The 24,611-nt window shown below is 42.3% G+C and overlaps 1 protein-coding gene across 1 annotated transcript; it reads left to right on the forward strand.

Moving 5' to 3' along the window:
- The first annotated feature begins 3,854 nt into the window (after positions 1–3,854).
- On the forward strand, positions 3,855–24,134 carry snapin (SNAP associated protein). The gene is made up of 4 exons (XM_084312280.1): positions 3,855–3,986; positions 4,794–4,840; positions 12,101–12,219; positions 23,018–24,134. Exons 1-4 carry the CDS (start codon positions 3,874–3,876, stop codon positions 23,120–23,122), a joined length of 384 nt encoding a protein of 127 aa, XP_084168406.1. The 5' UTR covers positions 3,855–3,873; the 3' UTR covers positions 23,123–24,134.
- Positions 24,135–24,611: the final 477 nt, after the last annotated feature.

Consider the following 24,611-nt stretch of genomic DNA (forward strand, 5'->3'; position numbering starts at 1 on the left):
GGTTAAGGTTAGAAGGGTTAAGTTTAGGCGCTGTTAAGGAGCTGGTTAAGGTTAGAGTTTGTGTTAGAGAATGGCAATAGACAGCCTATTTCCGCGCTGCAGCTCTCTCGCGCTGCCGCGGTCACATGGGCGTAGTGGCCAATCAGAGAAACGCTAAACACAAGTTGGTTGCCTAAAATATTCACACGTTCAGACCCTGCCCCCACGGAGAGGGGTTTCAGACCCCGCCCCCACGGAGAGGGGTTTCAGACCCCGCCCCCACGGAGAGGGTTTTCAGACCCTGCCCCCACGGAGAGGGTGTTCAGACTAAATATATGCAATTTACCAAGCAGACTCATTAAATCATGATTGATTTATCATTAACCCTTTCACTGCCACACAACAGCCGGTTAACCCTTTCACTGCGACAATACACAGAAGGTTAAACCCTTTCACTGCCACACGACAGCCGGTTAACCCTTTCACTGCCACACAACAGAAGGTTAACCCTTTACTATCACACAACCGACAGCGACCGGGACCGGATCTCCTCTCTGGTAAACAAGAATACCCTGAAGACTCTGGCAGGAGCACTCATTCAAGGGTACTACGACTATGCGTGCACCTCATGGTACCAAAGCACCTCAAAGGCGCTAAAAACTAAATTACAAACATCACAAAACAAACTGGTCAGACTACTGCTTGACCTTACCCCTAGAACCCACCTCACCCCTGCCCACTTTGACAACCTAGGATGGCTTAGAGTAGACGAGAGTACAGCAACTTGCAATGGGCCTGGTCTACAATATACACTACACGACTAAGGTACCCATGTACATGTACATGTCAAAATACTTCCCAAAGGTCAGTGAATGAATACCACAACCACAACACCAGAGGGAGCTCCACAAATCATGTTAAACCCAGATTTGGCTCAAACAAGGGACTAAACACGTTTCGCAATTATGCCACATCAATGTGGAACGCCCTACCCACAGCTGTAAAGGAATGTGAATCACTACCCACTTTTAAAACCACTCTCAAAGAGCACCTACGGGAGACTGCAATTCGAAACTGACCCCTGTAAATGTTCTAACCCAACCCCTTCCAATGTACAGTAAATGTCCTAACCCAATAATACATGAGACCCTCTTCTTGGACCAAGTAAGGTTTCGTCGATAATCCAATGCAGTTACCACCACCCGCCTACCCATCCCCCCCCGCTTATAGCTTATCCGCAACTGTAAGTTACTTCCGGGGTAGGCCTGATTGGCCCCGACAGGCACGTGACGCGCAACTTTCTCTGCCGCGCGGCACGCTCCGCGGAGCGGAGCGGCAGAGCTTGCGGAATTATGTAACCGCCCAAATCCGCCATGATTTTCATTCGGCGCTTCAGCTCACCTGGCAGAGCAGCGGTCCTGCGGTCCTGCGGTCCGTTGTTGATGAGTTCGAATCCCATCAAAAATTTTTTTTTAACGTGATTTTTTTTTTTACGTGTATTCTTTCGCCGGTTAAGGTTAGGCATGGTTAAGGTTAAGGTTAAGGTTAGGCATTGTTTCGGAGTTGGTTAAGGTTAGAACGGTTAAGTTTAGGCGCTGTTAAGGAGCTGGTTAAGGTTAGAGTTTGTCTTAGAGAATGGCAATATTCTTTCTATGGTTAAGGTTAGGCATGGTTAAGGTTAAGGTTAAGGTTAGGCATTGTTTCGGAGTTGGTTAAGGTTAGAACGGTTAAGTTTAGGCGCTGTTAAGGAGCTGGTTAAGGTTAGAGTTTGTGTTAGAGAATGGCAATAGACAGCCTATTTCCGCGCGACAGCTCTCAGCAGCCTCGTTGCGCGTCCTGAGTTTGCCGCGTCACGTGCCTGTCGGGGCCAATCAGGCCTACCCCGGAAGTAACTTACAGTTGCGGAACGGGTACAGGCATCCCCCCCATCCACCTCCAATGTACAAACCCCCCCACCCCACCTACCCCCCCCCCCCCCCCCACCTCCTCCAATGTACAGTTTCTTCGTCAAATGTATATACTCTCTTTTTTTCTTTTTTTCTCTTTTTGTATCACAAACAGTACTGTATTTGTAAATCTGGTATGTCATAAATGTATAGATGTAGCAGTACTGTCTATCTGTATGTCATGTCATATTATGTTATGATGAATTGAAAATGGGGGACCCTGATGTAAACAAGACGAAAGTATTGAGCTGTACTGTATTGTACCCATTCTGTAATCTGTTAATACAATTTTCAATCAATCAATCAATCAATCAATCAATCAATCAATCAATCAATCAATCAATCAATCAATCAATCAAACAGTAAAGGGTTAACCTTCTGTCGTGTGGCAGTGAAAGGGTTAACAATACTGTCAGCGACTTCGGGTCATTGAGAAGCGCTATATAAATTAAATTAATTATTATAATTATTATTGTGTGTATTGAGCTGTACTGTATTGTACCCATTCTGCAATCTGTTAATAAAATGTTCAATCAATCAATCAATCAATCAAACGAGTTTCGTAGGCCTCTAGCGTTATTTTTAAACCTAGCCGCATTTTGCGGAGACGCTCTCTGATTGGCCGACGCCTGTTTCTACACTGGTTAAGCCACTGTGTATTGAGCCGTACTGGTAAACAAGAATACCCTGAAGACTCTGGCAGGAGCACTCATTCAAGGGTACTACGACTATGCGTGCACCTCATGGTACCAAAGCACCTCAAAGGCGCTTAAAACAAAATTACAAACATCACAAAACAAACTGGTCAGACTACTGCTTGACCTGACTCCTAGAACCCACCTCACCCCTGCCCACTTTGACAACCTAGGATGGCTTAGAGTAGACGACAGAGTACAGCAACTTGCAATGGGCCTGGTCTACAAGATACACTATACGACCGGGGTACCCATGTACATGTCAAAATACTTCCCAAAGGTCAGTGAATACCACAACCACTACACCAGAGGAAGCTCAACAAATCATGTTAAACCCAGATTCGGCTCAAACAAGGGACTAAACACGTTTCGCAATTTGAAACTGGCCACCGTAAATGCCCAAAACCCCCACCACCTCCTAATAGACAGTCTCCTCCCCAACCACATGTATATATTCCCTCCCCGCCGTATGTATATTTCTCTCCCACCCACCCACCCCCTCCTGTACAGTCCCCTCCCCATCATATGTATATACTCTGTCAGGATCTAGGGGTAACAGTAGTGTATATTTGAATACCGTTTATGTCACAAATGTATCAGTACTAAATACCTATATGTCCCTATGCCATAAATGTCATGTATGTTGTGTATGTCATAAATGTCTATATGAATTGAAAATGGGGGACCCTGATGGAAACAAGACAAACGTCTTTCTCAGGTCTGCATCCCCTTAACAATTGTATGTATTGAGCCGTACTGTATTGTACCCATTCTGCAATCTGTTAAATAAAGTGTTCATTCATTCATTCTGTATTGTACCCATTCTGCAATCTGTTAAATGAAGTTTTCATTCATTCATTCATTCAGGCACTCTTTCGAAGTTGGTTAAGGTTAGAGTTTGTCTTAGAGCAGGGCGATAGAACACCAGCCCTGATTCCAAACTCTAACCATAACCAACTTCGAAAGAGTCGCCTAAGCTTAACCAGTGATAAACTAGGCGTTAGGTAGTTTGCTGCTGTTAGACCCGGAAATGGGCAAAGACACAGCTCGTCGCGCGATTGGGCAAACATGTCAGTGGCCAATCAGAGAGCGTCAGTCAGTGGCCAATCAGAGAGCGTCTCCGCAAAATGCGACTAGGTTTAAAAATAACGCAGTTCTCTAACCACCTCTACGTCACTTCCTGTCTGCTTCCCTGTTGTCCCACCATACGTTACTTCCTGTCTGCTTTCCTGTCGTCCCGTCGCGTCGCAGCCATGGCAGCGCTGTCAGTCGAGACTCCACCTGGGAAAGACGCTGTAGCCGAGGGTTTACTGGACCTGTTAAAACCAGCTGTCCAGCAGCTTGACCTGCATGTTCACTCAGTGAGGTAATGATATATTCACATTAACGATAACCCCGCGTTATAAACGAACTGCCTGCTTCAACCTAACACTAGTGACTTCCAGTCCCGTGATGCTCATTACCAGTGTGTGTGTGTGTGTGTGTGTGTGTGTGTGTGTGTGTGTGTGTGCGTGGGTGGGTGGGTGGGTGGGTGGGTGGGTGGGTGGATGGATGGATGGATTGATAACTTTATTAACAGATTGCAGAATGGGTACACAGACTACAGTACAGTACAGCTCAATACATACAATTGTTAAGGGGATGCAGACCAGAGAAAGACTTTCGTCTTGTTTACATCAGGGTCCCCCATTTTCAACTCATCATAACATATATGACATACATGACATACAGATAGAAGACAGTACTGCTGCTACATCTATACATTTATGACATACCAGATTTGCAAATACAGTACTGTTTGTGGTACAAAAAGAGTCCAGAAAAGAGAGTATATACATTTGACGTAGAAACTGTACATTGGAGGAGGTTGGGTAGGTGGGTGGGGGTTTGGGGTGGGGGGGGGGGGGGGGGGGGGGGTTGGGTAGGAGGGGTGGGGTGGGGGACACTGTACAAGCAAAACTGTACAAGTGTGTGTGTGTGTGTGTGTGTGTGTGTGAGGCCGATAATACCGATAATATAATTTATAGGTATATTGTATTCAAAGTATTCTCACCTATTTTTTCGTGTTGTGTTGCCTAACGGACTTGAACCAGTTCCATTACAGTAAACATTGAACAAATTATTATCAATGCAGGTCAACATTAATAATGCTCTTTGTTTCCATATTTCACAGGGAGAGTCAGGTGGAACTGAGAGAACACATCGACAACCTGGCTACAGGTGATATATGATAGATGATGTGTCGTATATGGAAAGGACAATTGGGCCTATAGACTTGTTCGCTGTATACAAACATACCGTGTTCGAGCCAATCAGCAATACCAACTGAGTCACGTGACTAAGCGGCCCCCTACTTGCGCGAGCTGGCTAATAAAGTACGACAGGGCTCTCTGGAGAAACCATGACACTGCCCTGGCTAAAAGTTGTTTCAAACGAAAATGGCTGGATGTCATTTAGTCAAATCACAGCATGGCTGTGAGTGAGAGTCTTTCACCTTTTACATATCTAGCTTTGGCATGGATTGATCGTTTAGATCGCTAGCATGGCTCACAAATGCAAATATATTGTAGTCTGCCCCGTTGTCCTTTTGCCCCCTTGATGCGTGCGCACACTGAGTCTGACGTATACACAGCGAACAGGTCTATCTATCTACCTGTACACATTGTCCTGGAAATGTGCATATTCACAAACGTGAACTGGTTGTTGTGCATATTCCCCGACCAAACGAGAACTTTGTTATTTTTGGGAACTTTCGGGAATCCCACACCTTTTTGTTTCTGTGTTATTGAGACATAGATTAGAAACTATGCTCAATAAATATTTTAGATCCAGGATTATGCTAGATGGTTATAAAAGACAAGATATTCCTTTATTGATCCCCATGGGGAAATTCAGGCAGCATGGGGGGAGGGGAGGTACATGTGATAGTAGAAGACATGATACAGGTCATACAATTAAAGTACAGTGGAGAAGTAAAAAATAGAATAAAAAAGAGTCAGTGTAAACAATAAAATCCAATTATTAACAGTGTGATAGATCAACTCATTGCCAGTGACGCACACAACTGACTGTTGGGCATTTTGTTAGTGTTAGCTTGTGCCTCATTAACAGATTTGTATCTTTTTACACATGGATGCTAATGAGTTCCTTTGTGCACCCACTGACTAATTTATAAAACCAACCATGAATTTCTTTCTAGCTTACACCCAAATTAGGTTTTAAATCTGGTTCAGACATTCTAGCAATGCTAGAATATAAACCTCATTTGGGTGTAAGAGCTCACACAATCATTGTATGGGCTCCATTCATTGTCTATGGAGCAGCCCCCCCCAGATTTTACATCCCAGTGACATCACCAATCAGAGGGTTCTCACTCTGATTTCTAGCTTTAGGAGAGAATGCTGCATGTTCAAAAATACCAGAGGGGGATTCAGGTGTCCATCACAGCATCAACAGCCATTTAAAAACAGTTCAAATCAAATCAGATTTATATGTAAGGCCCGACAACACACGTTAATGTCCCCATGGGCCGCACACGTCTTCTTTAAACAAGTCAAGAAGAAACATCACAATAAGTCAAGAACAAAACAAGAACACCATAAAGTCCAATTTTGACCATAAAGGCCATGTCCAGATGAAAACGATTTTGATCTTTTTCGTTTTCATTTCGTTTTCATTTAAGATCGCACTGTTCAGGTGAAAAGATGTGACAGCTGCCTCCTCGTGTACCGGAGGGGACACGTGATGCAAGGCTTGGTCCTCACTGCAGCCGACCAGTGGGAGGCATAGTCTAGCAACGTTCGAGACAGGGGAGGGGAGAATTGAAGGGATAATTGGCGAGGCGAAATTGGGATGGGAGAAAAATAGAAAAATAAGGAGAAAAAGCGGATACAAAAAAAGAACGTTATCTTTCAAAAGAGACCAGGCTTATGCATGTGCTATACGTATAAAGTATAAAGATAAGCTTTGAAAAAAAAAATTGCCGCTTTTCTGGGCGCATGTTATTTTTAACCTCATCATTATATCTCACTTTATACCACATTCATTATGTGTCACTGTGGAAAGAGGTTCACATGTTCACACCTCAACAGGTGACCTTTTTGTAGTGTCCTGATTGTGCTCTAGATGAAGATGCATTTCAAAAGTATTTTTGTTAGAGGGTTGGAGGTTCCCCTCCCATTGTCTTGGTGTTGCGGCCGTTGCTTCCTGCTGTTGTCACTATAAATTGTGACGCATCTCGGTGCCGGTTTCAATAGGGGGGGGGGGGGGGGCGGTATTTAGCATAGGCAAAGGTGAGACATTCAACATAACATCACACTACAAGATTGACTTTAAGCAAAACTATTCTGCCTTACAAATACTTATGGTTCTACTGTGGTTATATTGTACTTTTTTTTTAATGCTCCAACCTTTAACAAATAGGATTTCTAATTGGTGCTGTTCAAGTAACTAGAACAAGCTATTGCTAACATGTTACGCAGGGACTACAGATGAAAACTAGCTCATTAGCTAATTCTGGCACATTTACATTGATGTGGAAACTGAAGAAAAAAATTACTGAACTAAACATGCATCCTGTTGTCTAGGAGAGGGGGAAGGGCGTTTAACCTTCCCTCTCCGGCTCCTTTTCTAACAACGGAAAAGCATTTCACAATCTAAGGTTCCTTATGGGCTCCCTTTCTAAGTAACATCCATAACAATATCTCTACCTTAGAATATTCTTCATTCTGTTTTTCCAGGTTGTCTGTAACACACCCCTTTACAGTATATATCTCGCCAAGCTATTTCACTTTCTTGGTTATACCTTTATCCCTGTCTGGGTGGTCGTGGTAATGATTTGCCCTACTGTGTCACTTTGATCCTTTTTATATGAGCAATCTGCAGCTTTATGATTGATTACAAGAAAAAACATTAAAACTGTCAATTTTTAAAATAGGGGCACCTCTTTACCCAATGCCCGAACTAGCCGCATGGAAGACACATGTTTGATCGCTCTTTTTTCTATTCCTATCAAAACCAGCCCGGCCCCTCCCCCTCCCCCTCCCCCTGTTTCCCCTAACCGGGCATTTGTGGTTCCTATTTTCTCTAAATTAAATCAAATAAAGTGTATTTGTAAAGCCCGCAATCACACGTTAATGTCCCCATGGGCTGGACAAGTCTTCTTTAAACAAGTCAAGAAGAAACATCACAATAAATCAAGAACAAAAAAACCATCATGAAATCCAAAACAACACTCCCAGACATACCCCAAGCGAAGGTAAGGAAAAACTCACAAAAAAACCTAGCAATAGGGAAAAAGCACCACAGGCAATGTGGAGAGAAACCTTAGAAGGGCTGTTCAAGGGGGGATCCCCCTTCTTGGATGTCGGTGATGGTAGTGTTGCTATGGATGATCGATGGGAGGAGACTAAAACAAAAATAAATAAATTTGATTTGATTTAATACACACGACTAATTCCCGCTTACAACCGTCCACACCTCACATGCAACAGAATGGGACCTGCGTCTGGTCACTCTTTGGCATAGTCCTGTCGCATCTCCTACATGGAACGCCAATACACACTCCGATACTCCAATTAAAAAATAAAAATAAATAAATAACACATTTGCTCACGCAGTCATACCTGTGTGTAGTTGGAGACCATTGACCGGAGGTAGGCGGAAGCCTTTCCCTTTATCTATTACTTCTCTCACAAGCTCTGAACTTGGAATCTCCGATCACCTTGCTGTTTGCTTTAATCTGTCTATTCATCTACCACTCTAACAGTAAACGCATAATCACTTTCCGCAATGTACAATCTGTTAATCTCCCCATTCAGTGCAATGACATCACCTCCTCTGTAAATGTGCTTCAATCTCACTCCCCCAACCATGCTGTTCAACTGTATAACACATCTCTCATCTCCATTCTAGACAAAGCTGCCCCCCTAAAGTCACGTAAAGTCTCCTTTTCCCGCTCTGCTCCCTGGTATACCCCTGAACTGCGTTCCCTTAAAACAACTGGTCGACAGCTTGAACGCAAATGGTAGCAAACTGGTTCAAAATATCACCTCATTGCCTATCGGTCCCATCAACAGATTCTAAAGCCCTGCAAACTGCCAGATCCCAATACTACTCCACCCAGATTGAAACACGCCGCAACAACCCCAGGTTTATTTTTTCCACCATCAACACTCCAGTTAAACCAGCCACACTCCCAGCATCCACTGACCAATGTAACCTCTTCATGAACTTTTTTATCAACAAAGTTGACAACATTCGAAAAGATATCTTAGCCAAAACCGCCCAGCACACCCAGCCCCCCCCCCAGATCCTATATTCACAGGCACCAAACTCTCACACATCACTGACTTTTCTACAGATACTGTCACCAAGACTATAATGCAATCCAAACCCACAACATGCCTCCTTGACCCTATCCCCTCCTCTCTCACAAAATCTTGCATCTCTGCCCTCAGCCCCCCCATCACACACATCATCAACACATCCCTCTCATCTGGTGTTTTCCCCCCATTACTGAAAACAGCAGCTGTCACCCTCACCCCCCTCATCAAGAAACCCAATTTGGATCCCAATACCCTCAGTAACTACAGGCCAATCTCCAACCTACCATTTCTATCCAAAATACTTGAAAATATTATCTCCAACCAGCCCCACACCCACCTAGAGAACAACTCCCTTTTTCAACCCTTTCAATCAGGCTTCCGAAAACACCACAGCACAGAATCTGCTCTTGTTAAAGTCACCAACGATATCCTGGTAAATTCAGATTCCGGTTTTCTCTACATACTCATCCTCCTCGACCTCAGCGCTGCTTTTGACACCATTGATCACAACATCCTACTCTCCTGTTTAGAACACACAGTTGGCATCACAGGCTCAGCTCTCCACCTATTTTACTCCTATCTATCAGACAGACAGCAGTTCACCACCATGGACAGTCATACCTCAACTTCTTTCCCCGTTACATCTGGTGTCCCCCAAGGCTCAGTCCTTGGTCCCATACTCTTCTCCCTTTATATGTTACCCCTCTGCCACATTTCCAGAACACATGGTCTCCAATACCACTGCTACGCCGATGACGCACAGTTATACATTCACTCCCCTCCCGACACCACTGCTGCTACTATTGCCCTCTCCTCCTGCCTCTCTGAAATAAAAATCTGGATGAATCACAACCTTCTCCAACTCAATAGTGCTAAAACCGAAATCCTTGTAATGGGCACACCTCAGCTTCTCCGTAAAAACCCTGACTGCTCCATATCCATCAACAACCACTGACTCTATCCTCCCCTCCCCCACAGTGAAAAACTTGGGTGTTCTTTTTGACCCCAAACTATCATTCGAACCACACATCAACAACATCACCAAGACATGCTACTTTCACCTCAGGAACATTTCATTTTTTTAGGATAGAATCAAAATATTAGGTAAAGAGAGAGCGATGCCCCATATTCCATTGCAGTTTGCACAGCCTCCTCAGCGTGCCTCTCCGCGGACCTATATATTTTATGCATAGCGTGGGTGAATGAATGAATGAATGAAAACTTTATTTAACAGATTGCAGAATGGGTACAATACAGTACGGCTCAATACATACAATTGTTAAGGGGATGCAGACCTGAGAAAGACGTTTGTCTTGTTTCCATCAGGGTCCCCCATTTTCAATTCATATAGACATATATGACATACATGACATACAGATAGTCAGTACTGCTACATCTATACATTTATGACATACCAGATGGTGGTGATGACGATGATAGAAACCGCTGTGGCGCATACAGTTGAATGCTGGTATTACACTCATTGAGGGACACGAAGAAGTCAAGTCCGATGGGATTTGGGAATCTCAAATACAAATCGGGATTGGAATAAAAAATGCATTTATATTAAACAATACAGAATATACAGCACTTCTTGGGGTCTGTAGGGTAAGCACTTATTCCCTCCCCTCCTGCACTGATTATTATAGTTCAATATTCAATATTTGATCACCAAAACCCCCCAAAAAGCATAAAAAGGGGGCCCCGCCCGAAAAGGGCCCTTAAAAATCGTGCTCGCGCGCTCGGTTAATATATACACACAAGTGTAGTGCCCTTTTCAGCCTTTGAGCACCTGCCCCTCTAAAGTCCTGTGCACGTCCCTGCCTACAGCCCTCGTCATACCGAATGAAACAGCAAGTTTGGAGGTTTCTAGAAATATAAGGCATTATAATCTAGCTCACCCAGAATCCCAGAACATCAGATGGATTTGTAGCCAGTGCCAGGGAAGGCGAGGTTTCGTTCTGCAAGTTGAAAGTATCAACATCTTTAAGAGTTGTTGTTGTGGGATTTTCAAGTTTCAAGTTTGTTTTTATTTGTCACGTATAAGGTACATGTACATTACAGTGAAATGCTTGGTTCTGTATGAGCCCCTGAGAATGTGCTTCATACAGTAAAAGAGGAATAACACTATATAAAATACAGTACAATAAACAAACTAAAGTACAACCTAAGTACAATGAAGTCAAAATGCAGACAAAGGTACAAAATGCAGATAATGAGGTACAAACATCTTTTTAAGGCAAGGTGCAAATGAGGTATGAATGTAGTGCAAATCTCTAATAAATAGATACATATAATGTAGTTCACCCAGATATACAATGTGGTTAGGATATGCACAATAACCAGTTAATATGCACATTTACCACAGAGTTGGTAAAGATACAGGTTTCCCAGGAAATTTATATAATCACTTACTGCAGACTAGAGTTGATTAACTTACAGATAATCACTGTTTTCCCACTGTGTGTATATTTATATATTGTTTTTGTTGTCCTGATGTATGCAAATTATTGGCTACACATATCTTCACCCAGTGGATTGATGAATTTTGTATTATATATACACAGACTTACAATACACTAGTGATGCACCGATGTGAAAATTGTGGCCGATACCGATAACCGATATTAATATTGCTGTTCTGACCGATACCGATATTTACCGATGTCGATATCTCTGTATAGAAAACACTTTTGTTATGATAATCAAATAAAGAGCTATTTTCCAAAACGCATGTTTTTTTAAAAACTTTTGTAACTTATTTTCAGAAATGACTGATATTTTTAAACTAAGACCAAAACATGTAAAAAAAAATTATATATATCGTGCATCACTACAATACACTATATAACCTATGCAATGGTTACAACATAGAAATGTACATTTAAAAATCAACACCAGTATAAAAATTCCATTTCACACATACAAAGTATTCCGTTTTCTTACCCCCATGCTTTACAAATACAATTGGCCACAAAGTACCTTTCCTGAAACACTATTCAAGTCTTTCAAGATCCAGCTGAAAGAAATGAGCAGACTAAGATTACGTTTTATTAAAGGCACTTATTTCATCATACTGTAAAACATGAATGATTATTTGTGAAATCTACATTTTAGGCTTTGTGTAAATGAATATAATATCAATTCATTGCAGAGTTGTGCAGGATCAATGAGCACCAGAAGGTGGCGCTAGACCTGGACCCCTATGTGAAGAAGCTCCTCAACGCCAGACGCAGAGTTGTGCTGGTGAACAATATTCTTCAGAATGCTCAGGTCAGTGTTTGAAATATCCATGTTTTGTCATCCGTCTTAACTCTTTGACAGCCACGCTGTTTTTCCTTCTGTACTCCCTGCCGCTAGTGTTTTTTTTTTTTTTTTTTACCATTTTCACGATGTTTGCAGACTCATCGTATATTCTATATTATAGCTATGGAGACAATAGTATGGCTCATTTGAAAGGAAATATGTATACTCCAACAGGGAACAACCCGTTTACTTCTACATATCTTCGTTCCTGCGCTATCCCATGCAAAAAATCGTCCTGTTTCAAAATAATCCAGTTCAGTTTCCTGGAACGCGAGATATGATGTGTTTTGTGCGCATATGCGCATTTCGTCCTTGTTGCTCACCTGATACCTATATTATTTCCAGGTCAAAGGTAAACATGACCATACATAGAATGATTCTATTCACAAAGCCACCATGGGGGGGGGTCCCTCACGGAATAGTTTTCTGACGCTGGGATCATTACAAAGGCATGTTTTATGATGGGGTTCGGTAAAATAGACGTTGCCTTTGTCAGCAGGTCCACCAAAACCCTGTCCACTCTTGCTCCGAAGTGTCTTGAGTCAGAACAGGAACAATGTCGAACTCTTTAGGAGAAAAGAGAGCCAAATGTATTTTATTGACTCAAAATTACATATATTATTTATCCAAAACAAATGGTACAATTTAAATGTCCCCTAAATGATCAAATGTACTCCTTGCAACTATTTTCAAAGTAAATTGAAATTAAATTAACTTTAGGGGTAAAAAGAGAATAATTTACATCAGGCATCTATGCGGGCAGCATGGGAGGACTTGACTGGTTTACCATCTGGCATCTATGCGTCTCTACAATTCGTAGCCGCATTTCTGCAGACCCCTCTCTGATTGGTTGAACTCCATTTTTGCAGACCCCTCCCATTTCTGCAGACCCCTCTCTGATTGGTTGAGCGAAGCCCCTCTCTGATTGGCCCCCCGCATGAGCCGAGACAGGCTCCTCTAGCCAGGAGTCGAAACTCCGTTAACTCCAGAGAGAGAGGCTGAACGCAATTTATACGCATGGAAGTATTGATTACGCCATAACGAATCATTAAAAGATATATACCGTTAACTGGAATATGTTGTGTGTGCCTTTACACATGTTGGATAGGATTATGTAATTGGTTTGTATAGCGTCGCGTATAACGTTATTTCGCGTGACTTCACGGTTTATTCACATTTCACAATTCATCGTCGTGTTTACATCAGGGTCCCCCATGTTCAATTCATGATAACATATATGACATACAGGTAGACAGATGGACAGTACTGCTACATCTAGACATTTATGACATACCAGATTTTGAACTTGTGGTAGGCCTAGACATTTTCAATTCATCGTCTTGTTTACATCAGGGTCCCCCATGTTCAATTCATGATAACATATATGACATACAGGTAGACAGATAGACAGTACTGCTACATCTAGACATTTATGACATACCAGATTTACAAATACAGTACTGTTTGTGATACAAAAAGAGTCCAGAAAAGAAAGGCTATACATTTGACGTAGAAACTGTACATTGGAGGAGGTTGGGTGGGTGGGGGGGACTATACATTGCTTCTTCTAAGTGTCTATGCTTTTTTTTGTCAGTATTTACTGGCTTTCAAAAAAATAACATCTTGTTGCTTGTGTGTTGAAGGACTTTTACCGAAGGGTTACACATATCATGTCTGCACGTACAGACGTGCGGTGAACCCATCCTGGACCTGCGTTGACCATACCTCTTTTGAGGCCACTGTGCGAATGACTCACCAGTCTGAGGAGGAGATCCTGGTGTGGGCAAGGTCGATGCAGGTCACCTGGAGAGTGGCCCATACATATATGTCATATATGTTATCATGAATTGAACATGGGGGACCCTGATGTAAACAAGACGATGAATTGAAAATGTCTAGGCCTACCACAAGTTCAAAATCTGGTATGTCATAAATGTCTAAATGTAGCAGTACTGTCCATCTGTCTACCTGTATGTCATATATGTTATCATGAATTGAACATGGGGGACCCTGATGTAAACAAGATGATGAATTGAAAATGTCTAGGCTAATAAACAACTTGTGACAAATAACTCTTGACTTGACCACCAGCCTCTCTCTCTTAAGGCATTAACTGGGTTAATTAATCTAAATGTTATATTGTAACTGTCTAGTTATTGATTGATTGAATTGATTGAAAACTTTATTAACAGATTGCAGAATGGGTATACAGTACACAGTACAGCTCAATACATACAATTGTTAAGGGAATGCAGACCCCAGAGAAAGACTTTCGTCTTGTTTACATCAGGGTCCCCCATTTTCAATTCATCGTAACATATGACATACAGATAGACAACTGGGTTAATCTAAATGTTACATTGTACAGTAAGTGGGGAGTGTAAACAAGTTGACCGCTGGCTGTGTTGTGAAATGTGAATAAACCGTGAAGTCACGCGAAATAACGTTATACGCGACGCTATACAAACCAATTACATAATCCTATCCAACATGTGTAAAGGCACACACAACATATTCCAGTTAACGGTATATTTTTTTAATGATTCGTTATGGCGTAATCAATACTTCCATGCGTATAAATTGCGTTCAGCCTCTCTCTCTGGAGTTAACGGAGTTTCGACTCCTGGCTAAAGGAGCCTGTCTCGGCTCATGCGGGGGGCCAATCAGAGAGGGGCTTCGCTCAACCAATCAGAGAGGGGTCTGCAGAAATGGGAGGGGTCTGCAAAAATAGAGTTCAACCAATCAGAGAGGGGTCTGCAGAAATGCGGCTACGAATTGTAGAGACGCGGCATCTATGGGGGCAGCCCAGAGGACTTGCATTAAAACCCCAGCTCATTCAGTCCATGATTCAATCAGTCATTGAGTCAGCTCATTGTGCTCAGTGAGTTAAGCTGCAATCAAACCAGGAACGTGATGACCCAATGGTATGTTCACTTTTACCTTCCCTGCTTGCTTAATGTGCATGTGCCCTGCTTGCTTTATGATATGTGCTCTGCTTGCTCTGTTCATGTGCTTTGCTTGTGTTAGCTCTGTTCATGTGCTTTGCTTGTGTTAGCATGTTAGCTCTGCTCAGCATGATATGTTTGTAGCATGTTAGCTCTGCTCAACATGAAATGTTTGTAGCATGTTAGCTCTGCTCAACATGCTATGTTTGACATGCGGCCCCAGTGCACCCTAGGAAATGGTGTTTCTGTAGGCCTGTAATGTCTGGCATTACAACAGTTTGAATATATTGTTTGAACATTTTGATGCATGACATTCATGACATGGTTAAGTTTAAAGAACAATGTTGATTGGTGTAATAAATAAATAAGTAAATACTATATATATAATATAGGTTATATGGTATGTTGTGTATATATATATATATATATAATATAGGTTATATGTGGTATATATATATATAATATAGGTTGTATGGTATATATATATATATATATATATATATATAATAAGAAATAAGAATAATACAAAATGTCAAATGTATTGGTAAATGCTGAATGAATGTTCTTAATGAAAATGCATTTGGTAATTGTTTATTTGAATGAACTGATAATATAGGCTAAATGTATTAATGTTAACTATAATTTATGGTATTATTATAGCCTATGTATTTATGTTGATGTTGAAACATTTACTTTCATACCCTTTCAGGTTTATAACCTGCTATTGTGACCAGCATCATCATTTGTCAACCAAATAAATGACAAACAAAGGTCAAAGAAGTCACAGAGTTATATCCTTCCTTTATCACGTTGCCTGAGCCCTTCAAGTGGGGAAAATAAGAACAAACTTGACAAACAATAAATAACGTTAGTTGGCCCTGGCAGTGCCCAACATATAACGTTAGTGTTACATCCAAACAGCCTGTTTGAAAATACTAGAATCCAACATAGTCTGGTGAAAATGCACCTTATCATCCATAAGTGTGATCATTTTGTCCTCTTCATAATAATCTCCAATAGTTCGTGATCTCGATCGCCATTGCTGGTACCAGTTGCCTCTGGAGTGCTCTCAACTCCGGCGGCGACTACCGCGGAACGTTACCTCCTCGACCGGTTTGACTATAGTATTTTTTTTTATCCACTTTTTCCTCCTCTTTTTCTATTTTTCTCCCATCCCAATTTCGCTGTGCCAATTCTCCCCTCTCTCGTCTTGAACGTTGCTCACATATGCCCCCCACTGGCCGGTTGTAGGGAGGATAGAAGCCTTGCATCACGTGTCTCCTCCGATACACAAGGAGGCAGCCTGTCACATCTTTTCACCTGCCAGCGCGGACTCTCATTGGCGAGGTGTAACGTGTGGGAGGCTCACACTACCCACGCCATTTCTTGTCTCTGCTGTGCAGGTGTCCCCCAACCGACCTGTAGGAGTCGCTGTCCACAATGTTCAGATTACCACCCATCGACTTCCACCCGCTAACTCTGCCAATTAAGTTAGTATGACGGCCGGCCCAAGCCGGAGGCAACGTCGACAGCCGGATTCGAACCCGGTGTCTCTTGCGTTGGTGACGAGCGCCACCCAGCTGCCCCCGACTATAGTATTTTTAGGATTTACCAGAAGTGCTGAGTCCAATGTAGTCTGGTGAAAACGCACCTTATCATCCATAAGTGTGATAGTTTTGTCCTCTTCATAATAATCTCCAATAGTTCGCTCGCCATTGAATAGGCAGTTTCGAGGCTAGTGGCTACTAATCTGGCCAGCAGTGAGTGAGCAAACCCCCCCCTCCCCCCACAGTAAACTAGCCCAGTTCAAAAGGTACGCGATACTGCCACCTATCGGGATTCGATGGTCATTTCAATTCACAAACGATTTCATTTGGGCAGTCCTACATATTACAAACTGAAATTAGGATGCATCTGCATCACACATCATCCTGAAACATACACGCGTATCTCTCACACACCTGCAGTTCAGCAGAAGGGTCAGAGCAGAAGACAGGGTCCTTGAAGTGCTTGATTTTTTTTACAAAAAAAAGTCAAGGCCTGGAATTCCTTGAAAACAGCCCATTTTATTTAACATGGTGCTTAAAAAGTCCTTGAAATTCAAGTCAACCATTCGCATTGAATGTTTTGTTCATCCATGATCAAATTGTTCTGAATCAAGAAATAGTTTTTCCTGTTTTTAATCAAATCTGACAAGACGCTGTCTCGCACGCTCCAACTGCTTTCCCTCATTTACTCTTCGCGTGTGATGCTCTAGCTTTCTCTAGCTGGCAAGCAGGCCAAGAATATGCTTAAAAATACCATTTATGTAATGAAGAACTGCATGGATTGTGCTGAGAAAGGATTCTACCAATCGATAGCATCGTTGTTAAAGCGCCAATAACCATTTTCGTCACTAAGGCTGAGACCACTTATTGATTTATAAAACTGCGTGAAATCGAAATCAAAGTGGCATCACTTATCAATTTTTTTGCATGTGTAAAAAAGAAAGAAAATTTATTTAACGTTAGTATTTTGTGTGTGATAATAATATTTTACATTATATTTTTTAATATATATATATTTTTTAATTTATAATAATAAAAAAACGATCGATAATTTTGTCCCGATTTATCTATTCTTCCAAATGGCATATCGTCTCAGCCTTAGTCATCACTATAAACTAACACAAAAATATGTAGGAACATAAAACTGACAATCTGGTTGTAACTAAGAGATTTACTGTGTTCTTGCGCATGGATCACAATATTTCAACCTTTTCTTGCGCATCTCCTGGTAACCCTTCTAAACCTACAGGCCCCTCCTGGGGCCCATTTACCACTGCTGCTTCTCTGTACCGTAACTCTTTGAGTATTTGCGCCATCTGAAAGCCAAGGAGCTGAGCTTTCTTCACATATATTGTCTTTTACGGTAATCCAAAAACTGAGGAATTATTGAGGAATTAAACACGAGAAGAATTTTAGAAGCTTCAAGGTCAACCACTAAGGTCAAAATTCCCCCTAGAAAAAAGGGAGTCAAATTTGCCTCAAAGGCCAGGGTTCACAAACTTGATTGCAGTTGCATAATAGTTCAAAGTTAAAAATGTACATGTGATAAGCTAAATTGATGGTCAATTGCAGTGTCTACTTCACTAAAAACCTGTAAGAATTCCATTCCGATTTTTGTTTTCCTCGTCTAATAACCGTTTGATACACACTCAAAACATACAGTAAGTTCAAACAATAACAGACATTGAAAGCTGAAGTAGTTCTGAAAAAAAGCGTGAAAAGCACTTACTCACAGCACATTCTCTGACAATTACACAGCAATAACAACTACATTTCAGGCTTAGGTTTAAAAGGAAGGTAGGTAAATACTTCACCTACAAACACCAAACTGTTCAGTCAATACTGATGTAATTAAGACTCTAAAGCAGAGTGTCACCCACATGACACTAGACATTCTGATCACTCCCGATTTAGTATCTTAATCAGGAGATTATCTTCTCCCTGTCAGAATTGAGTATCGGTCACTCACAGGCTGACTGGCAGTGCGCCTAGAAGTACGGCCTAGAATCTGGAATATCTAGATCAGTCTATTTCTCTTTTCCGAATGCAGGCTGCATCTAATCTTTTTGTTTAATCAGTTAGGCCAGGACGGGCTAACTGCCATGGACTGGAGGAGCTGATTTGTGGACTGTAATTCTCACTTTTAGCTCTATTTTAGCCCTATTTTTTGCTTTTTCTTAGCCCTACGTATTATGTCAGTCTTTGTTTTTTAACATATACTAACTAATTGTATGTTATGTATTAACTGTTTTTAAATGGCTGTTGATGCTGTGATGGACACCTGAATCTCCCCTCTGGGATAAATAAAGGTTTTCAATTCAAATTTAAAGTTTTTCATCTATGTAGCTTTTAGCCTATAGCCAATGGAAATGCTAGAAATTGTCACATGGGCTGGGAGGACCAATGGAAAGTTCCTATCGTTTCAATGTACTCCAGTGCGCTCCGCAGATCGAGCCGTCAGACAGCACTGGTTGCAGAGGAGAGAGGAGCTTGTCCCTGGTTTTCTAATGAAATGTCAAAAAGACACGAAAAGAGGTATAATGTTCAACAAGCATTGGAACTTGTTGAGGACGACACAGAACATATAAAATGAAAAGGACTCTTGAGCCAGATACCTACACAGTGATGGTGACAATCAAGTTTCAAGTTTCAAGTTTCTTTAATAGTTGTCATACAGAAGTACAGAATACTTTCATACAAAATGCTTCTTACTGTTACGCTCCAGAGACTGTGCTAGACAAGATAGTATCAAATAACATAGTATAGCATGTAGTTTAGAAGAAGAAAATGAGGTCACAGTGTTCGGTATAGACATATGTAGGGGAGGATCTATGGTGGTTGTTGTTGTGTAGTGTTCATTCATTGTTCGTTTAGCAGCCTGATGGCCTGGGGATAGAAGCTTCTTCTGAGTCTTTCTGTGCTCGCCTTGAGACTCCGGTATCGCTTGCCTGACCGCAGCAGTTCAAAGAGGCAGTTGTTCGGGTGACTGGAGTCTTTAATGATTCTCTTAGCCTTGCCCTTGCAACGCTTGTTGTAAATGTTCTGGAGGGTGGGGAGCCCCCCTCCAATTGTGCGTTCGGCTGAACGTGTCACTCTTTGTAGTCCGCTTCGGTCTTGTGCAGTGCTATTCCCAAACCAGGAGGTGATGTTGCCGTTCAAGATGCTCTCTATTGTACATGAGTAGAAGTTCTTAAGGATCTTCTGACTGACTTGGAACTTCCTTAGGCGCCTGAGGAAGTAGAGGCGTTGTCGTGCCTTCTTCACAACACTGTCAATGTGTGTGGTCCATGTCAAGTCCTCGGATATGTAGGCTCCGAGGTACTTAAAGCTGTTGACTCTCTCAACCGGTGCCCCGTCGATGCTGAGGGGGCTGTAGTCCTTGACCCCCGACCTCCTGAAGTCCACAATCATCTTTCCACAATCATAGTGAAGGGTTAAAGCTATGGTTTGAAGTAGCCTCGTATCAATTGATCTGACGACTATAATTTATTGTGCAGCTTGAATGAAAATCACCCATTGATGATTCATGTGTGCAACTATGCTATTTGGAAGACGCAGAGAGGGACATTGATGGGAGCCCACAACAGAAGAGAAGAGCTATATGATGGACATGTGTGTATGTGAAGGCAACACCAAAATGGATATATTTTCATATTGTCTGCTAAAAAACGCCCAGAGAGGTGTGATATTATATGGTGTTGCTATATATATATTATTGCTCTTAACTTAACAATAGAGCAGTGCATCGCGCCTCTTCCCGGGAAGTTATCGCCTCATGCCAACCATTAGACCCATGTAATCGATCACCTTGTTTGTAGAGCTATAACCATATTCTATATTATAGCTATGGATACAGTACTATAGTCATTTGACACTGGGTTTCTTCCGGTCAAGATGCAAAAAAGAAATAATTTTCCCATTTATACGTTCCCGTGTTATACCGTGGTGAATATAAGTGGTTTTAGAGTGGTCTATCGTAATCCAGGAAATGCTGAGTTATAGTCCTACTAGGGGTGGACGGTATAAACGGTATACGGTATAAACGGTATGAATTTGCTCTACGGTATGGATTTTGACTATACCGTGTAACCGGTAGTGCAGCTCTAAAATAGCAATGACGTCATGTAACCACAGCGCGACTATTTCACTCGCATTTGCCCCTAAAAATAGATAGAATTAGTCATAGATAATAGATATGTGCGAACTGGAAAAAGTTATTTAGGAGGCTTCGCGCAGTGGGCGTGCCAGCCCCTACCGCACGCATGTAAACACGGGTCTAGTAGTCTAGTGGGACGGGAGGACGGTGGCGTCTCCCTGAGCTAACGTTAGCTTAGCTACCGTTACAAAATGACCCAGTCAACTATTCACTTTTAGTTTAATACATGATGAGGCATTGTCTAACCGAACGGTATCTAGTCGGCCAGCTACCGATAGCTCCTGACATCAACAAACGCTCCACAAAGTCTAGTAGAGAGAGACGTGTGTGCTACCTGTTAGCTCACGTTAACGCAAGTTAGTTCACCGTTCAAAACGAAATGTCCCATTTAACTAAATAATTCACTGAGGCGTTGTATTAACGTTATATATACGGCTAGCAGTAGCTACAGATAGCTCGTGATATCAATGTCTTATAACACTGATTCGATGTGTATTCGAGCTGAGGGCTTGCTAACGTTATACCAATACAATAGGGTCCAGGTGCAGCGCCGGAGAATCCTGGCCGTAGCTCTGCTCGAGGCTACTCGAGTATAGGTCCAGGTGCAGCTCCGGGGAATCCTGGCCGTAGCTGGAGGCTACTAGAGTACACACAGACAGTGGAGCTTGTTGCGTGGTGGCGATGTCTCGCAGATAATACAAGTACAAGTCTAATTATATAATATATATATTTTATAAAAAAAAAAAAAAATTATATAAAATAATAAAAAAAAAAAAAAAACGATGATACCGTGATATATACCGTTACCGTCTATGCTTCAAATTATACCGTGATATACATTTTAGACCATACCGTCCACCCCTAAGTCCTACACATCGATTACATTGTAGACGCTAGCGTTCCTCGCCTGAACCCGCTATTGTTCCGGATTCAAATCCACATTATCGGTATTATGTTCCATCATGAATGCATGAAAGGGGGAGGGGGGGGGGTAGTTTCTGATTATTCGAGCGTCAGTAACGGCATTCGAATTGAACACTAAAAATGGTTACCAGCCCGATCGCTGTGAAAGCATTGCAGGATCAAGCTAGAATTGACGTCAAATCGCTTTTACCTTTGGCCGAAAGTAATCCAAAAAGAATATTCCAATTTCTTGATCGCCATCTGGTAGATCCAATCCCCATTTGCTCGACGTTATAAACAACCATACCATACGGATCAAGCATAGTTGACGGGCTTCGATGTAACCGGCTGAACTGTGCGCCTCCCAGAGAACAACAAATGAAATCCGTGACCTGGGGTCATTCCACAGCCCAGGATACAATGTTAGAAATGTAGCTCGATACCGCCACCTGGTAGGATGCGGCCGGTACTGCACCTTCAGATTCCCACTATACATTTTTCAGCCAACCCTCACCCTGAGATTAAATAGGCCTAGGGTATTAAAAAGGGAAAAATTACCCAGAAACGAGAATCTTCGTTTTTTGGCACTGAACGGTTGGGGCACAGAAACGAGAATTCTCGCTTTTGGCAATTAATGTGCCCGAGCCATATTTTCTGAAAATTCGCCTAACAATACACACCTAAGTAAATGGAAGATTGCTCCACTTCTACAAGGTCCATTTGCATGTTCTTGGTATCTAGGGATCTCAGGGAATGTATTCCCAGTGCCAGAAATATTAATTAGTCAATTGTAATGAACCAAAGGAGAATATCAATTATTATCATTATCATCTTTTTCTTTTCATCTTTGACAGTGAATAACACCATGCTTACATTGACCAGATGTGGAAAAATTCACACTGAGCACTGATTATCTTTAAATGTGTTTATTAAACAAACAATTTGACCACCAGATCCAATCAAATGTTGAATAATGCATGGTAAATAGGAATTGGTGTGCTATTTACATAAAGTCAGCAGCTTGTTCGATCATGATGACATTTGAAATGTGTTGTCCTTTTGTGGTATCATACAGATGGTATGAATGTGTATTATTTACATAGTCAAACTGTATTATCCAATGACTATATTATCCAATGACTAGAGACAAATTGGTGTGTTTTTAGGTTCGATTTCATCCTTCAGTTCTAACTTTAGTGTTTATCTTTCTTTAGGAACGACTTAGACGGCTTAACCACAACGTGGCCAAAGAGACGGCCCGGAGGAAGACCATGCTGGAGGCGTCGGGAGCTTTCACCTCACGGCCAAGCAAACCATGACCAGCTCCTCACCTCACGGCCAAGCAAACCATGACCAGCTCCTCACCTCACGGCCAAGCAAACCATGACCAGCTCCTCACCTCACGGCCAAGCAAACCATGACCAGCTCCTCACCTCACCTCACGGCCAAGCAAACCATGACCAGCTCCTCTCCTCACCTCACGGCCAAGCAAACCATGACCAGCTCCTCTCCTCACCTCACGGCCAAGCAAACCATGACCAGCTCCTCTCCACACCGTCACCTAGCAAACCATGACCAGCTCCTCTCCGACACCGTCACCTAGCCAACCATGACCAGCTCCTCTCCACGACACCGTCACCTAGCCAACCATGACCAGCTCCTCTCCACACCGTCACCTAGCAAACCATGACCAGCTCCTCTCCACACCGTCACCTAGCAAACCATGACCAGCTCCTCTCCGACACCGTCACCTAGCCAACCATGACCAGCTCCTCTCCACACCGTCACCTAGCAAACCATGACCAGCTCCTCTCCACGACACCGTCACCTAGCCAACCATGACCAGCTCCTCTCCACACCGTCACCTAGCAAACCATGACCAGCTCCTCACCTCACGGCCAAGCAAACCATGACCAGCTCCTCTCCACACCGTCACCTAGCAAACCATGACCAGCTCCTCTCTACTCCATGGAACGGAATTGTCTACTAAGACTGTGCTTGAATGCCTGTGTTTTGAGACTGGATAACAATTTAAAATGAAATCACTTGCCACAAAGGACGCTGTAGCCGTGGCAAGCTTAGGCTTCACGTACCATGGATTTTAGCTCTGTTTACCTGCTGAAATGTTTGCATCTTTATTTGTAATATTACACCAAATATATGTTGCTTATGGTTTAGTTAGAAGTGGGAAGTGCTTGATATTTGACTATGTACAGTATTATGTATTTTTTTTGCTGGTTGAGGTTACTCATGTCAACAACCCAACTTGTCCCACATTTCTTAGTTTCAGGATCTTTTGTTTTAATCACTAACCATGTCTCTGAAAATCAAGTTTTTCTCAGGGGTCTTTTGAGTTTCTGAGAAATTGGAACCTACTCTGGCCTTCGCCGAGTTACAGACAGGGGGCGCTCCATAGAAATTCTCCTTTTATCTTTGTTGGCATGTCTTTTGATCTTTGTGGGAAAATCCAAAATAATGAGGAGACATGTCATTCTACTCTAGGACCAATGTGCTCTGCCATACACCCCAGATAGGGCACAATGACGAGACATAGCTAGCAGTAGGCTCCATAGCTTCCTTGCTTTGGTTAGAGGTTCATGTCCATGAAGTTGAATGGTGTGAGTTGTGAGTGTTAACCCTTTCACTGCCACACTACCAAACGGCTAACCCTTTCACTGTGACAATACACAGAAAGTTAACCCTTTCACTGCCACACAACAGCAGGTTAACCCTTTCACTGCCACACTACAGAAGGTTAACCCTTTACTATCACACTACCGACGGTAACCGTCGGTAGTGTGATATTAA

This window comes from Notolepis coatsorum (assembly GCF_963971535.1).
Source record: "Notolepis coatsorum genome assembly, chromosome: 4".
Taxonomy (NCBI): domain Eukaryota; kingdom Metazoa; phylum Chordata; class Actinopteri; order Aulopiformes; family Paralepididae; genus Notolepis; species Notolepis coatsorum.